Raw genomic sequence first — 17811 nt, 5'->3', positions numbered from 1 at the left:
AGTAGTAGTAGTAGTAGTAGTAGTAGTAGTAGTAGTAGTAGTAGTAGTAGTAGTAGTAGTAGTAGTAGTAGTAGTAGTAGTAGTAGTAGTATCTGTTGATTAATAGTAGTATTGGTAAGAGGTAAGGAATCATTCAGTATCGTATAGCTCCAACGCGTGCAAACCGCCAGTTATTGATCCATGATGGTTAGTTATAGTGCAGTTAGCAGTAGTAAATAACGCGTTCAGAGAGATGAGTGTAGATGTCGGTGAGCTGAGGACTGGAGTGGAGGAGGCAATGCTGGTGACAATACGATGCGATTTTTAGATAACTTTAAAATTGATTAACGCTTGACAACGCTCATCATTCCGTCATCTATCCTACATCTTCAAATTGTAATTTATTGATTTCAACCTTTGTGATGTTACCCGTAGACATTCCTCTCATCCATCTCATGATGAACGATGATGAATAGTGCAGCCATGCTAGTTTAGAAATATTCCCCATAATTATTATCTCGCCTGCTTACCCATTTCGAAGCTCATCCATGCTATGAACATTACCTACTTCTTATATGTATGTCAGAAGCTCAACAACGTGTTCATGAATTAGTCGCACGTCCTTACTATTCATTGCTGACTTTAACTTACCGATAGCCAATCTTGAAAACTTTATTATAATTGAAAATTTTCGTCGCTTTGTTATTTCTTACATTTTATCGTTTTGATTCGAAGATGAATAATCGTTTAATGAACACGGAGAGAAAAATGTTAATTGATGAATTTTATATGTTTAGAACAAATTCAGATATTGAGTATAAGCTGTCTTTTCTGGTCCTTTCATATTAAAATGGAGCTATTTGAAGTGAAATACTATGCAATGAATATGTATTCTACTACTAAAGGAAGCACTAAATCAGCAAATTAGATTAACAACCTCATCTAGACGATGGTTTCCGTAATGGAAATCCTAATTCGACACAGAGAAATTGATCTGGCATCTCTTTCAGTAACGAGTGAAGCCAGTTAACTTTGACGCTGTTACACAGTCTTACATTTAGAGACAGGTGAGAGAAACCATGCATTTGGAAATAGTTTAGAACATTCCCGCAACTGAACATATTTAAAGCAATTAAATATTTGTTAATAAATAAGTAGCGGTATAAGATGTACTTGGACAATGAAAAAGCATTGATTTCTGGTAAATGCAAAACTGTGACATGTTGGTGTCACTGGCTTTTTGTTGTGCTTGTTAAGTGTCATCGTCTTCCGGTGTTGGGTTACCAGTTATCATTTATTATCATTTCACAGTGCTTTCTACCTCTATAAATTCTACTCTTGGTTTAATTGAGCTGTCGAGCAGTAAATCTCACCGATCCATCTATTTCAAAAAAACCTTTACATGCTTTCATTAAAATATGATCACTGATCTTCATTTCACATGTTTAGCTCTCTTTTAAAATAGGAACAGAAAGCCTCTTTGAAATGCTTATTTCTTGCAGTTTCTTTTTATATCTCACTTTTTAAATCGCAGAAATAACTTTTAAAAGGAAAGCAAAGTGAAATCAACTGTGTCGCTAATTACTGTGATTGCAAGAGACTGCCAAAATTTTCATCGACCGCTCGTGACTATTAGGTAGTTAAATGACTTCAGTTGTCAAAATTCAACTCAGCTGTATTAAATACATTTTTGATAACGTAATCGTCTTATATAGTGCAGCTATACTCTAAAAAATTGTACCAAGCGAATAAAAAATGCCACTGCTACACAAACTTGGATTTTGTCCAGAATTTCCTCCGGCATACAGCTCCCGTTCTCTCCCGTTATAATTGATACCAATTGTTCTTTCCCACATCCTTCCACTTCTACTCTCTGATGCACTTTTTACATGGAACTACTTCTTGTTGCTATTCGCCGTATTATTCAATTAAAGTCATTGAATCCAAATCTTTAGCGAGGGGGGAGGGGGGGGGGGGGGGGAAAAAAAAAAACGTTTCCTTCCCCTTACCTTTCTTTTCTCTTTAAAAAAGAAAAAACATTCACCCCATGCATTAATGTATGCATGGTCAGCTCTCCATAATCAAGTGGCCCATCATCTTCCTTGTTAAAAATCATAAATTACTATTAACTTGTTGCTTTTGATAAAGCATCCAACATAATGAATGTTATAAAATAAAAAACAAATGTGTCAATTTATTTGAGTTATGATTCTTTTTCCGCTAAACTGTCGAAGAAAGATTTTGTTACATTTCTCAATAACATGAACATTTTTAGTGCGTTGCTGAGTAACATATGGATGAACAGAGGTCGATAAAATAAGCGTGAGACAATCGGTAGACTAGTCGCAACTGTGAAATGTGCTTATAAAATTGGGTTGCCTCTGAGGGCACCGCAAATTTCTCATTTTACCAAGAAAACTCATTTATTTACATTTTCTTCTATTACGTGCTCTTAGGATGCATATAGACTAGTTATTGACAGTTTTTTCCCATGCATTTGGGACATATTTGTCTTTAAATACGAGTTTTTAAGTTTTTTCGCTGTACATTTCTCCCAGACATGTGATGTCAAAGGATGCTTGAAATTTTCTTTTTGTGACATCAGAAAAAATCTCAGACATTCTTACACGTCATATGTTAGAGAGAAATGTAAAACAAGCAATGAATCCAAATATGGTGTCAGTTTAAAGTTTATATAATGTCGAAAAAGAAAATATTAATGCTTACTAATACACTTTTGCTGTTATTGTGGAATACTTGTAAGCAGTGCTTCTCGATCCCGGTAATTTTTTTTCACTTTATCCAGACCGCCTATGAATTTCTATCCAACGAGCCATTTTTTGGAAGTTATACTTAGCTAGTAAGCAGTTTATTGAATTTAAACTAGCTTGTGTTTGAGTATGCATTCATACTTTTTTTGACTCCTCAACAGTAATATATCGTCCATTCTTTTATTCCTTTACTTCCTCTTTTTGTTCCTGTTTCAATAGCTCACATGTTAGTCCAGACGTTCAAATAACCTTTCAGGATATGCAATAACAATCCTCATATATGGAGCAGTTAGCACTTATTATTTACGTGATTCAAGAAAAGTTCGAGTACCAAGCAGTTAGGAACCATCCCATCGGTCTTAATTTACTTTAAAGATCAACAGTTTCAGATACTGCAGAACCAAAGAGTCAACAGTATCAGTTGTTGAAAAGGTTGCTGTTGTAACTCCACTACAGACGTTCACTGAGCAACAGGTGGATACTGGCCTTGGCAGTGATCGTGCCAAATTCCAAGCAGCCACTAAAGGCTCTGTATTTACTGCAGCATTTCTTTTTTATCATCCTCAGTATGGTGCCTGTAAGAGGGAAGAAGGGCCTGCGTCATCCTTGATATCACGGCCTGTTTTCGAAAAAGATCTATTGGTTGTGCCAGAAGAATCTAAAATTGATTCTAATGCTCTATTGCATCGAGTTGATTCCGATTTTCGAGCCAGTTCGAAATTGGAGCTGAATTCATCGAATGAGGAGCATAATAAATCTAGTACGAAGATCTCCATAGGCTCCCAGCAGTTTATATCAGTCGGAAATCAAGAGAATTTGAGGTCATCAAAAAACTGTGAGAAAAACAGCACTGGACGCATTTTTTCCACCAATAGTTCCGACAAAAAAACGAGAGTTGTTGAAAGTGTGGGAATCAGCTATCAATTAACTGATAACTGCGGAACAGGGTGTAAATCATTAAAGACTTCCCCAGCTGATAATAATACACCGAATATTGAAGTGTCGACTTCAGCCACTTACAAAATAATGCCAGCAGTTGAGCATACTTCACCAGAATTATGCACAAGTAAGGATTCAGTGGAGAAGTATGTCAGTAACGAAAGCATAGCAACCAGTAATTGGGATCCAACACTTCTCTTAAACAAGCTATACGAGGTGAAGTTTAAAGTTTTGGAGCTTTCGTATGATCACATTTATAATGAATCGAAGATTTTAAGGAAATAAAATTTCTGGAATTAAAACCAGTCATGCTGAGCAAGGATTATCATGAGTTCAAAAAGTTTCAAGCTTCATTGAGCTGCACGGTGTTTCAATCTTTTTTTACCCTAGAAAATTAACTGTCAGAAAGTTTTCCAGTCAAGTGTTGATGAAACTTTAACTTTTTTAAATTAAAAATTCATTTACAACTGTTCTATAATTAGAAATAATGAACTAGAATTGCGCATTTTTTATATATCAGATCTCGAATTAAACTGCATTTCATCTCACTCATAAATTGGTGAAATTTTGTTAAATTTAGCGAAATTACAGGTCAGTTATGAGCCACGCAAGGAATCAAAACTTAACCGTTTCACTAATATGGAAGGGCATCTCGAAGTTCCCGTGGATGACGAGAGTATATACGCCGAATTGCAAAGAAATTGGGTGCAAAAATATTTTCGGACTAGAGATGGACGCTTGCAGTGGTTTGCTGTGAGTTATTTTTTTCAACATACAAAACCTGAAAGGCATATACTGAAGTGCTGGTTTGAAGTGAAACCTTTTTGAGGTGTAATCTGTGTTGTTTATTAGGATTTCTATTAAGTCCGCGTAGAAATGCATTTCAGCACCGGAAAATAATTCTCATAATTTGTAACCTTTTTAGGTTTAGTTCCGTCCTTGTTATGGGTAGTTCATCAGTGGGAATGTGTACACTGTCACGAAAGAACAATTCTTCCAAGTGCTCTGCGGCAAGGAAGGAGGGGATATTTCTCAAATCAAGAGTATCCTACATCAGAGTTCCTGTTAATTGATAGGACTGAATAATAATGAATACTTCATCCTTTTAATTTTCAGTCACATTTCGCAGATGATACACCGGTCGGAGAAGTGCTGCTTTCCGGCTGTGAAGTAGATGCCAACAGGGATGAAAATGCGCTTTATATACACGGCGGAAAGAGTCATATTAGAATGGTGTTGAGGTCAGTTTCATATCAATCTACTTATTGATTACAGTTGATTCTAAGGCTTGTGTTTTACAAACTGTTAGGACTTTGTCCTTGCTGTTAATATTGTCCACGGATGGAGTATATCGTTTATAAGTGGTGAATTATATTAAGTTTATGACAAAATACATGTATGTGCATCATTTTCTTATTCTCTTTGGAGGATTCCTCTGTTATTTCATTTTCAGGAAAAAATTACTCCATTTTTCAGGTAATAATTATTTTGTGTTAATGAAATGTAGATTTCCTCCTCACCACTTCGATTGTGCCATGTTTTAGAAGTTGATGGTCATTGCTCATTGTACATGGTTCTCTTTAGGATTCCACCAGGAGCCAATGTATTTGATAAATGGAGGAAGGCTATGAACAGTCATGCGGCTTCATCGTATCTTGATACATTTGTTAATCCTGTTTATCCTCCACTGCCTCATATCACCGAGGTTATTATTCATGAAAATATTACAGAGATTGTTATTCATGCAAATAATATGTGCTGTAGAAAATGGACGACTGTGACCCTGAATCGAAGGACATTTTATTATCTCTCTATTTTTTTTTTATTTTCACTTCCTTGATTTTTCTATCTTTTTATTTTATACATTTGCCTTGTCATCTTTTTCCCTTCATCACTTAATCATATCATCAAAAGTCTCAGTTCGTATCTGTGGTCTTTTAAATATCTTAGGGCTTTGAATTGGTATCCGCACAAGACATATGGATGAACTTGAAATTTCACTTCTTTGTTGATAGAGGAAAGGGGATCGAGAACTGCAACTTTGTATTAGTCTTCTAACTCTCTTTTAGTTATCCTTTGCTTCTTATTTCATGTGAAGGAGAAGCTCAAATATTGAATATTAGATCAGGAAATATCAGGGAATAACTTCAAGTATTCTTGCATTTCGTTTTGGAAATTCATCATTTTATCAGTATTCCCTAATTGAATGTTAGTTTCTCCTCGTCTTTCTTTTGTCTGTTCAGTTCTGTAAATCATGTTAAATACTTTGATGAAGGAACTTCCTATTTTTTTCCTACACTTTATGCACCATGCTTTTATGTTACAGAAAGTTGCTATTATTGAGCTCGGATCGTGCTCAATGAGAGCTGGTGTATTGACAATGGAACCTTCGCTACCACAATCGTTTTTTCCAACAGTGGTTCTTGTTAAAGATGATGGTAAATTCATTGTTGGTGGTGATGCATTGCTACCTGAGGTCTTGTTATTTTTCTAAATTTTTTGGGTTTGACATGATTTCATTCTTTTATGTGAAATGAAGCACTGTACGACGCTTTACGACAGTCGGTTCCGAATAGTGTGTACTACGCATATTATCATTGATATCAGATTTATAAAATAAAATTCTAAGTTGTGATGCGCTTGTACATTCTGTAGCTTCAGGATTTCTATGCAATTCAAACAGAATAATAAATTTTTAGAATCGTCGCAAGGGTAGACTGATAAGGCCACTACGCACATCGGATATTTCATTGGATCAGTATGTATTTCACCGACCAGCTTTGAAAGCTTGTTTGCAGAAATGTGTCGATGATCTGAAGATCGATCCGACCAAGTATCGGGTAATGGCATCTTTTCCTTAGCACCAAATGAAAGAAGGTGCAATGAAAAAAATGAATTGTCACAAATGTTAGCAATTCAGTATAGAAGCAAATGTACATCTTGTCTGGTTTATGTACACTTATTATTCTTATTGTTATTAACCTTGTCATTGTGGTCAACGAACATTTAATGAAATATAACTTTTGAAGGTTTTGCTCTCAATCCCGCAGAATATTCCTACTGCTCTTATTGCGGATTTACTAAAAATTGTTTTGGAAGAAATGTACTTCCAGGTTTGTCAAATGCTTTAAGTTCTCTATTCATTATTTATTTTCCGCGGTGTTTTTCTGAACTTTTCTTTGTACTTCTCTAGATCAATTTCGGTAGAAAAGTTCCATTTTTAGTACTTTTAAACGTCGTAAAATACGTTTTGTTCAAGGGTACAGCAGTATCACGTCAGCCGAGCCTCGTATTATATGCCTACGACGTAGCTACTGGTGTCGTCGTTGATATCGGCGATTGTGTCAATATTGTGCCAGTCATTGACGGTATGTTCTGATCTTAAGAATTTTGTTTTTTGAGACAGAATCATATTATTCTTTGACTCTGTTGCCTATTACTTTCTAATTCCATGGAATGAAATTATGTCTCATCCAGTAATTAGTACCTCCTTGACGCTGGATTATTCTATAAACGGGTGACATATTTGGCGGGAACGGTACTTAAATAAAGGGAACACCAGCAGTTAATCGTCAAAAAAAATTCGTCAAAATCTAAAGTAAAAAAAAGTGGCGTATTACCTATAGTAATTAGTACCTCCTTTTCAAGTTTGCAGTCTCCACACCCACATGAACATGTGGGTGTGGAGACTGCAAACTTGAAAGACATAAATAATTTTACCATTCATTGAATGGTACGCATCTTTACTGATATCATTTTTGTACAAGACGAAGACGTAATAGCAGAACCAATGAACAACATACTTATCGAGATTATTGGTGAAGTCGTGCATATTTGAAGGTTATGTTGTCGATAGTGCGATCGTATCATTGCCGTGTGGTGCGACTCAAATTATTAATGCTTTACAAGCAAAACTTATGGAATCATGCTCTGGCGGTTACACTTTCCAATCGTCAGTTGAAATGCTCATTTCGCGTTTTGTTATGGAGCAGGTATATTTATTCCTTGTTTTTCTTAATTCCATAAGTACTTAATTATGGAAATATTTACTAGCATAAGTATTTGGATGATTTTATGTTTAAGGCATGTTTTGTTGCTACTGATTATGAGGAAGAAGTTAAAAAATGTGCGAATAATAGTTGCGATATAGATGCGGTCGTTTCGATTGAAGAATTTGAACCAACCAGTGAAATGATACATTCGTTCAAGGTATGTCATCATTGTATTTGTTTGACTTGTAACTGGCCATTAATTGAAATATTTTCATCTTTTATGCAAAATGAAGCTTCATTTCAGATAAATTCTGCTCGCTTCACTACAACTGAGGGTTTATTCAAACCGAAAAGGTGGGGTCTTGATACGAAAGCTCTCCATCAGCTAGTATTTGAAGCCGTACAGTCATCGCCTATTGATAGTAGGAAAACTTTGTTCAGGTTCTCATTCTTGTTCTCGGAACATCCCTTCTTATTCCTGATGCATATTAATTTGAAACTGCTGGTACTTAACTCTGACATTTCCATTACGTGATTTGCACTTCATTTTTCAGGAATATATATCTGGCTGGTGGGGTCTCTTTACTTCCTGGTTTAGCCGAAAGATTGGAAATAGAAGTGGCATCACTTGTGGCACCGATTATACACACCCAAGTATTGCTTTTACACTTTGGTAGCAATGTGAGAACTTCTGAATATTACTTGTAATCTGTCTTGTAATCTTCCACAAGATCGAAACCGGTCGCAGTTAATACTCTGTAATATCTTACCTCTGAGTTCTCCACTGAAGAATATTGATTGATCATGCACAATGTCTGCATTTTTTCTGCACTGTAATTAAGGTGACGTTCTACGTGTGCATGAAACTTCCACTACTGAATTCAGATCAGTTTTTCCTTCATTGTCTTCGTTGCAACATAGCAGCTTTTCATGCATTATTTTGCGGTTTACTCTGTTTACCATTTCCTTTACTATCGAATTTAAACCATATCACTAATAAGTTTTCTTCTAATTTCATAGATTTTTTATCTTTTTATATTTCAGGTCCATCTTTCACCGTGGAGGTACAATGCAGCTTATCTGGGCGCACAAGTGATTGCCTCAAGTACTCAGTTTGGTCAGACTTGTATTACACTTGAAAGTCTCAGTGATTTTCTTCATCAGTTGCAGAATTCCATCTTTTAGTTGTTGCTATAAATAACTTCCAGTCAAAATTTTTTGTAGTTGTCAAGACGTGACTGATCATATTTTCAATATATCGGATTAATCAACTTTTAATAACTCGCTGTACTTACAGTATTTGATATTATAAAAGATCTTGTCATAAGTATCACTTTGCAGTTACTACCACCGTATTGCCATTCACTGCCTGCTAATGTGATATCGCTTAATGATCATCAGTAAATGCTTTGCTGTTGTTCTCAACTGAAAAGAATATTGTATGAAATATGTTGAGGTGCTCTAACGTAAATTGCATTCGTGAGTGATTTGATTTAGGTTCTTCATATCAAAGAATTTGAACTCGCAGAATTCCGCAATTGAAACAATCAGAATTCTGGAATAAAGGAAACAATTTGGAGTGCAACACAACTTTTGCACTAGTTAACTTCTTGTAGCTGTAATTTTGTCTTTTTTCGGTTGTTTTTGGCTAAAATCTGATGTGATTAAAATCACTTTAAGTAAGCTTACTACGAACTATTTCAGCGCGAGTGACTGTTTTATTTTTTGTTTTGTCGCACTTGCAGAATAAAGCTTAATTATATTTTTGCTCACTTCTGAACCTTTAACTTATAAGACGAATTTCTGAAAATTTAGAGAAGGAGATTTTACTCCATTTGTCGACGGGGTTCTATTTGCTCGTATTGCGGATATTTTGGGGATTCGGGTGCGGTCGTCTTCATATAAGCAAGTCTGAATTTTAAATTTTAGAGTATTTAATTGCTGGGATAAGAACTATTGCCACATTTCCCAGCTTGCATACGTTCCGAGCGGTGTGGTCGTTTGTCGACATAGAGTGAATCGCTCTGGTTTCTTTATTGTTTTGCTATTTCCCCTTTAGCATCCACAACGGTATGCCGAAAAAGAAATCAGGTGTACAGAAGAAGGCTGAAAAGCAACGGGAGATTCAAAAGAAGATCCGAGATAGTATTGCAAATGATATTACACGTGATTCATGCAATGGACTGATGGCATGTCCTCATTCTATTACTACTTTCCGTCTTTTTGTCAGTTAAGCTTTATTGAAGACTGGGCCGTAGTTGTGTAAATAGTTCGCAATTAGAAAAAAAGTGTCGAAGTTTGTTTCATATCTTTGTCTTCTGTCAACTTCATTTGATAGGTTGTATACGCAGCGAATTCTAATCAAATAGCGTGTTGTGGTTGCGACATTTCGGCAAACTTTTTTTTGAAATGCTATTTGGTTTGTTTCTGTATTAGCTGCTATGAACCTGTGCTTCTGTTTGAAACGCAAGGATTCCAATTGAATGATATTGGATCACGAATTAACTTTTTCCTATCTCTGTTTTACGCCTTAATAGTTTAAATTGCACAACATTTCAGCAATGCGATAAATGCTTCCGGAAACAGAAGATTCGAGCGTTTTGTTATTTTTGTAATTCATTAAATAAAGCACCAATGTGTGCGGCCTGCGGTAAACAGAAATGTTTCATGAAAGGGGGGGATTGTGTTGTCAAACATAGCGGGAAATGTACAGTCGGTTTGCTTTTGGTTTTTTTGTTTAAATTGTTCTCGGTAGTATTGTTAGGGCAGCTTGCTGTAATGTATTTGTATCTGCGGTAGTTGGCGTGAAGGGTCATTTTAGACTTAGAACATCAAAACACTGTCTACTACAGTATGCTAGGATCACTGAAAAGTTTATGAAATCTCACTAAATCTTACCGAATCAGATGTGACATTCGCAGCAGCACTGATTCGGATACATGCCAAATATAATCAGATAATCTCAGGCAGTCGGAATGACCCGTACCTCTTCCACAAGTTCGCCAGTTGAGTTACTGGGTGACATTTTTGTGGAGATCCCGTTAAGATCACCAAATTCCTTATGTTATCATCGTTAGCTGATTACAGCAAGAATTTTGAAAACAGTAAAATGTGAAGTAAAATGAATTCAGGTATTTGTATTGGGTTAATTTAGTAGTAAAAGGAACAAGTAAATTAGATGACCCATATTAGGTAACGTCATATACAAACATTTGTAAAAGCACATCTAATGTTTAGGTTTGCAAATGGTGAGTGCAATATGTGATTTTTGTGAAGCATTCATTTGCCATAGTAAAAAAATGTCTTACAACACATCCGTGTAAGTGTCCATTGCGTGGTGCTCAGTGTATGGAGTGCAAACGAAACGTATGGGAACACGGTTATTATTTCCTATTATCATAGATGATATTCCTGATACTGTTTCAGAATGAGAATCAGAGAGAAAGGACGGATGCAGTGAGATGCAACGGAACTTATGCTTGATGTTTCAATTTTCTTAGCTTTTTCATTTTGTTCTTCAGATTTGATAAGTTTAAGGTGGACGGATATATCAGTGTGCTTTTTGTCAAAATTTTTTGTGTGAAGATGATCAATTTGAACACCAAGCGAGCTGTCAACATATTGACAGTGAAAATCCCAAATGTTAGTGTACAGAACTTCCTAAAGTCGTATTATGATAATGGAATCACCAGATGATTTGACGGATTTGACGATTATTATTTGCACAAAATTTTCAGAGCGGAAAAGTAGAAACATTTGAAAGATAATTTTTGCAAGTGCTGGTTAAACAGACGCTTTTTAGGCATGTCATGCAATCGTTTTGGCCTATATACATGTTTGCGCTGCAAGATTTGTTGCTGTGATGAACATGTTCGCCGCAAGGGTTTTAAATATGGTAGAGATATTAAAGATTTGCCGTGCCCAAAATGTGGCTATCCGACCAGTGAAACAAAGGAGTTCAATATTTCAGGTAAAATTTGCTTGGTTTCGCACTGTTATGAATAATTCACATAGCTAAATAAAACTTTTTTTTTTACAGCACGAAAACATGTCTATGCACGTCAGGTTCGTGCATTTCACAATTATGATGGCAACGAGAAGGCAGGCAAATTTAATAAGTAAGACCAATTCGGCAATAGAAGTAGTTTCATGGTGTTAATTTTGGTTTTTACTTCTATATTTTCACTGCAGATTTAATAAAGGAGGAGAGTTCAAAGATGTTAATTACAATGAAGAAGGATTCTATGACAACGGTGATAGTGATGGGTTCAGTCTTTATGGTCAAAACAGTGATGCTAATTCCGATGACAATGACAATAATGTTAATTATGATGACGGGGACAACGATGGAGACAATGATGTTAACCATGATGAGGGCGACGACAATGTTAAGCATGATGATGCTAATCGTGATGACGAAGACAGTGGTAATAATGATATTAATGAAGATGAGAATCATGGTGATAGTGACGATGACAGTCATGATGATAATAAGAAATAAATAATTGTTTCAAAAACTTCATCTTTATTAAAACCAAGAAATATTTATCTGATCGCTTTTTCGTGGGTAAGCTAATAAAATTGTCTTTGCTGCTACACTGGTTGCTAACTAAAGTAGAGCATCATGACCAACCGGCAATTGAAAAAAAAAATTGCTCTGATCGTTTACGGTACTGCGGATTAGATTCAAGAAATTCCTTGTTGTGGGTGAAAAAAAAAATGAAAACGAAAGGACATGATAATTGACAAGTAATCAAAATAACTCACTCTGGATTAGGAGACGGGTTTCTATTGGTGCAGTATTGATAATTGCTTTCAGGAATTTTGAAGAAATTATTTTAAACTCAATAGGACAAGTGGATACTTTCTTCCACTCGCAAGTTAATGGGTAAGAAACGATGTTATTATGTCGTTTCATCTGCTACACATCCTTATTTTGCATGAAAGAACTGGATTTTGGAGAAATAGTCACCTTGACTTTTTCTGTAGTAGTAAGTAGGGGCTCATTGCCTTTGCTAGATCTTGGCAGTTCCAGTTGGAAGAAATTTCCCAGTAGAATATTCGAGTCATATTTTGTTTTCTTGTCGAGATATTTTTCCTTCTTGGGAATCCGAAAAGTACACTTTAGTTAATCAGATTAAGAATTAAAATGATTAATGGATATTAAACCACAGTGCTTTACCAGCTAATCTGATAGAGGGAAGTTAATTATTGTTGTGATAGAAGTGAAGGATTAATATTGGGAGATGCAACCAGCTGGTGAATAAAGACTTGATAGTTTGGAATACATTATCTCTCCTTATGAAATCCAGTAATTATAATATCAAATTTGGATATTCAGGGAAAACTTACTGTTTAGATGTGGGTATTTCTGTACTTTTTGCATTGTCCTGCATTTGGAATATTACATCAATGTATAGCGGCAAGTGTTAGTTTTTTTTTTTTTTTTTTTTAATTTCTTTATAACTTTTTGGTTCCTTTTCTGATCTTATTCAATGAAACATCAGAAATTGGATTTTCCCAATGACATTTTTAAAACTATATTTGAGCGATCCATAATCAAAGCTGGTCAGAATGTGTGTTTTCACTTATTTTTTGCATGATTTCATTAGTTTCGTTGGCTAACTTTCAGGTGCCACGTCCGTGCCGATTACCCCCCGAATATAATCAGATGCCAGATTTTGCAAGGGAAAAATTGCGAAGTATCTGGTAAGCCTTGAAATGCAACTTAAAGCAAAACGCTTCTTTTTGCTTATTAATAAGAGGCCCAGAAAGGTTGAGGAAAGTTTGAGCTATTCCAGAAATGCTATCCCTTCAGTTTTGAGCGAGAAAATCATTTTCCCGGAAACTCTGAAGTTCTCATTTTTAAACTGTTCATGCTTGGTAAAGAGATAATAATGTGATTGCACAGGGAAAATTACAAATCCGGAAAAAGCTGCGTTGCGGAACAAATTGCTACTGATGTTATCCTTACAGTCGTTAATATTTTTCCTACAAAATATCGCCATGCAGGTTAATTTTGGTACTGTTATTAGAGAACAAGAAAGCATGCACATTTGTCCTTCACCGCATTCCGTCTGTTCTATCGCATAATTATCGGAATGAAACGGTGGATCGTATATCAGATTTGATCAGCAATGCAAACTTCTTAAGGAAACATGCTACGACTGAATTAATTTCCATCGATTCCTTTTCTTTGCCCTTCGGCTCCTACTTTATAATTTTCCGTGAAAATGGAAGGATTTCATTACTCACCATAATTGTCTGATATCGTTGATATCGATACAAATTTCAACAACTGAACAACTCCAGTAGTGTACAACACGGAACTCAGAGGGCGAACATCCGACAAAACTCGATCCTTTAATGGTAAAACCAAATTTCATATTCGATGGTGTTCAGCGACATCCGACACATTTGACTGCACGATATGCTATATCTTTTCAAGGGTTGAACCCAAGTACGGTATCATCAAGGACACATGAAAAAAGAAGTATATCTCAAAAGACGTATTATGCTGAAGATTTGCTAAGTAAACTAATTTAGCGATGATGATATCATCAGTTCAAAAACGGCACTGGAAAGTAAATCTCCACTTCGCTGTCTTTAACATTGTTGTTCGTTTTAGTAAAAGCTTTTCAACATAGGAATATGAAATCCAACAGAATGTAATTATTTCAGTAAGTCCAGCAAGGTACAACAGTCATTATGAATATAATTCAGCTAGCGACCACATTTCTCCAACTCCAGAAGATGAAGCTGTTTATAATGAAGTGCCTGTAATGTTTGTTAATCTATAATACTGATTGTTAGAAATATGCTAGAAATATGATTGTTAGAAATATTCTATAATACTGATTGCTAGGATAAGAAAAATCTATATAGAAATATTCTAATAATCAGTATAACAAGGAAATTTGCAGATCTCGGAAACTTTTGAACTCCCGGAATTCTTAAAAGGTGCAAGTAAAAATATTATCGATAATTTTACCAAAGTATGGAACGATCCAAATATTCCGTCCGAGGGTTTACGCGAAGAGATGGTGAGAATCCTGTCAAATCACTGAAGAGCTATGAATGACAAGCATATTACAGATTCAAAGTAGGAAGTAAAATAACGATTTCAATAACTGATTAACGTGGAAAGGGTCATGAAAAACTTAAAGTATAGCCCTCCGCAAGCATTTAGTGGTATCACAATTCATTATTTAGAATGCATAAATCAACAGGCGTCAAATGATTTCAGAGACCTTTTATATTTGTAGATTCACCTGCTTGCCGTGTCATTGCTAAGTACAAAGGAGCTTACTGCGTATAACCGATATATGAAGGAACGCCGACACTGCCAGCAACAGTTGCTACTTCATATACGCCAAATGTCGGATGAGGCACGAAAAGCACTGAATATTCTCGCTTACATAGAGCCTGATGAGCGGTTTGGGGTAGGTGAACTTCTCAGAATATTACGTTTGTTTGTTTGTATTTTTATTTTGTATTTTTATTTTTTTTTTTTATTTTGGGAATTTTTGGGCAAGTAGATTCGAATTTATGCTGTCAAAAGGGGGATCTTTGTAGCAATGAAAGGAATTAGTGATGATGTTAAGTTAGCTTGTTGAGAAACCGATACTACAACATAAATCTGGCGGATGAATCTTTCGAAATTTTCGGAAAGCTTGTATTGCGAAAAAGCATTGATTGCATTATGTACGTGTCTCTGCCAAGCTTTCCGCGAAACATATAGACTCAGTGTTTAGTCATGGGTTAAAGAATATTTTTAAAAAAAAGCAAATTAGCACTTTGCTTACAAAATAATTAAAAACTGTTCTTCTTTTTCAGACTGTCGAAAATTTTTCTCCCAGTATTCGTCGTGAATTGAAAGATTTTGCCAGACGAAGAGCGGGAAAGTGCATTTGAAATGAATATAACATTTCCAATAATTTCAATAAAATGACTGAACAATGTTTGCAATTTACTTGTACTTGCTAAGAATGTGATTCATATATAGGAAACAACGCCAGAATATATTGATTGTTATTTTATTGGAATATTGTGAAATTCAAGCAATGTGTGGGAAAAGTAAAAAAATTTTTAAAAGAATCCTCCATTGAATTAAAGGCAAAAATTTTTCTGCTATATTTTGGGATTGTCGCAGGTGACTTTGTTAGAGTTGAATTGATTATTGAAACTTATATGACATAATCTTCTACAACTACTCCTCTGCCAAATGCTTTCGAAACTACTTCCACAAAGTTAGTTTTAGAAACAAATGAATGCTCACTGTGCAAAAATTAACTTTTGCTTTTATTGTGAATTAAATTTATTCCATGATTTTGAATTTTTTATGGATGACTGTGTCGCAGAATTTCAGAATACAGAGAAGACGGTGTAAAGTTTATGAATTTTCAAACGCCTTGAAAAAAAAGAATTTTAACTTTCGAGTAATTTTCATAATTTCAACCACTGATTAACACGAAGGTTCATTTATACACTTTCAAGCTTGGCAAGTGAGAAAAAATTTAAAAATAACTCAAGGAAAATATTTGCAGACATGTTCTGTTATTTATCGTTTTATGAAAACCAACAAAATTCTCATTTTTGATGAAGGAAGCTGCATCGGAATCTGTATGCTAGGGAACCCTTGTAGTAAACTATTGAGGGAGCAGTTGAAACAATTTCAAAATAATTCACCCAATTTCAAAGTAACAATTCATGATTCTATTGATATTCATTCTCCTTTTTTGCCCTTTTTTTTTTACAACGGAGGATTTTTAGGAAAAAAAACAATGACAACGAGCAGATAATGCGAGTATTTAAAAATGATTTACAAGCAAAACCTAAATAAATTACATTTTCTATCGATCCAGTTAACAACTTAGTAATCATAAGATCACCAACTAAATATAGGATATTGATCGTGGTTGTAGCTGTGAATTTCTTTTATAACAGAACAAATCTGCTATAAATGACTATCATTACCGGAAAAAAAAGAAAAACTAGTTCATCGCCTTCAACCTTACCTTTTGCTTCTTTATTATGGGATTTTAACACTTCATCGCGACATCTATTCCTCCTTATCCTTTCAGTCAATTTCTTTATCTTCAAAGCCTCTGATAATCCTTTTTTTCTAGGTTTAGTACAGAACTATTTCGAATGGTCATTATTCATCATGTGCATTCATTTGGTTCGGAGAAAATCGTTTCAACAGGGCGTAATTAACTGCAGTGCAATGTACGTACCACTGCAGTAACAGGAAGGAAAGAGTTAGATCGATGTATTATGCAATCGGTCCACAGACACATAACATACATCCCATTCATTCAGAATGTATTCTTGCATTTGCGATCTCTCGAGCAAAAGATCAATTGAGCAAAAAGATTTCGAACATTTGAACATTGCACCATTGGGTTCACTTTCGATGATGATACGTCCGGTTGATTCTTCAGGCAACTCCGTTTCAGACTATATAAAACTTGGGTTTTTTTTTTTATTTTTTCTGTACGTCAAATAAAGTGATAATGTCCAATCTGACTGATGACCATGGATGGAGAAATTCGGAATGAGAACATGTATCACCACTACCATTTTTCGGTCATCACGGGCTTTGAGTAATGGCAGTTAAAACCATTTGTTATTTCGTCATTTCGATTACTCAATCTGAAAACTTCCACTAACAATCGAAAAGTTTTAGCACTGATGTTGATATCCCGGAGTTAACTTTGTTTCTCATTTACAACTATGACGAAGTAATACGCTAACTATAATGAACCTATTTCTTTTAAATTAAAACGATACTTTGTAATGTTGAAAATAATCCCCGCTCGAGTTGTCATATTCCAGAATGAAATCCGTAAAATTACAGATTAATCAACTTTTAGAAGCATTTATTGCTGTTTACTTTTCCAGAGTAAGAGGGTAAAGGATAACTAACTTGTTGTAAAATACTTGTAATGCAAAGAGGAAATGCGAGAACTTACAAAATCGATAGTTGAAGAATTTTGTTTGAACCTGACGGTGGTTTGCTGATGCTACTCAACTGCGCCCTTCACTCACCCCTCCACTCATCTTCCCTACCACTTCATCCCTTTACCTCCCTACAGGAAACAGTCAATTTCAGACTATCGTCATTTCTA

General features: G+C 35.2%; 4 protein-coding genes across 4 annotated transcripts; all 4 read left to right on the top strand.

Annotated features, from left to right (window-relative positions):
• Positions 1 to 2272: 2272 nt before the first annotated feature.
• LOAG_05095 (actin family protein) lies at positions 2273 to 9434 on the top strand (the record flags this gene model as incomplete). Its single annotated transcript, XM_020446765.1, has 14 exons — positions 2273 to 2286; positions 3140 to 3905; positions 4281 to 4442; positions 4806 to 4930; positions 5274 to 5394; positions 6016 to 6165; positions 6389 to 6529; positions 6719 to 6802; positions 6949 to 7057; positions 7530 to 7681; positions 7773 to 7898; positions 7986 to 8122; positions 8236 to 8335; positions 8726 to 9434. 14 exons carry the CDS (start codon positions 2273 to 2275, stop codon positions 8864 to 8866), a joined length of 2328 nt encoding a protein of 775 aa, XP_020302932.1. The 3' UTR covers positions 8867 to 9434.
• Positions 9435 to 9753: 319 nt separating this feature from the next.
• LOAG_05094 (hypothetical protein) lies at positions 9754 to 10758 on the top strand (the record flags this gene model as incomplete). The annotated part of the gene is made up of 3 exons (XM_003140631.1): positions 9754 to 9906; positions 10241 to 10408; positions 10648 to 10758. The coding sequence occupies 3 exons, from the start codon at positions 9754 to 9756 to the stop codon at positions 10756 to 10758; spliced, it is 432 nt and encodes a 143-aa protein (XP_003140679.1).
• Positions 10759 to 11485: 727 nt separating this feature from the next.
• On the top strand, positions 11486 to 12182 carry LOAG_05093 (hypothetical protein; the record flags this gene model as incomplete). Its single annotated transcript, XM_003140630.1, has 3 exons — positions 11486 to 11651; positions 11721 to 11799; positions 11873 to 12182. The coding sequence occupies 3 exons, from the start codon at positions 11486 to 11488 to the stop codon at positions 12180 to 12182; spliced, it is 555 nt and encodes a 184-aa protein (XP_003140678.1).
• An 858-nt stretch (positions 12183 to 13040) lies between these two features.
• LOAG_05092 (hypothetical protein) lies at positions 13041 to 15595 on the top strand (the record flags this gene model as incomplete). The annotated part of the gene is made up of 7 exons (XM_003140629.1): positions 13041 to 13109; positions 13314 to 13390; positions 13593 to 13693; positions 14363 to 14460; positions 14605 to 14724; positions 14947 to 15123; positions 15518 to 15595. The coding sequence occupies 7 exons, from the start codon at positions 13041 to 13043 to the stop codon at positions 15593 to 15595; spliced, it is 720 nt and encodes a 239-aa protein (XP_003140677.1).
• Between the last annotated feature and the right edge of the window lie 2216 nt (positions 15596 to 17811).

This window comes from Loa loa (assembly GCF_000183805.2).
Source record: "Loa loa unplaced genomic scaffold supercont3.63, whole genome shotgun sequence".
NCBI lineage: Eukaryota > Metazoa > Nematoda > Chromadorea > Rhabditida > Onchocercidae > Loa > Loa loa.
Note: the sequence above shows the minus strand (reverse complement) of the source record. Positions and strands in the feature narration are given on the sequence as shown.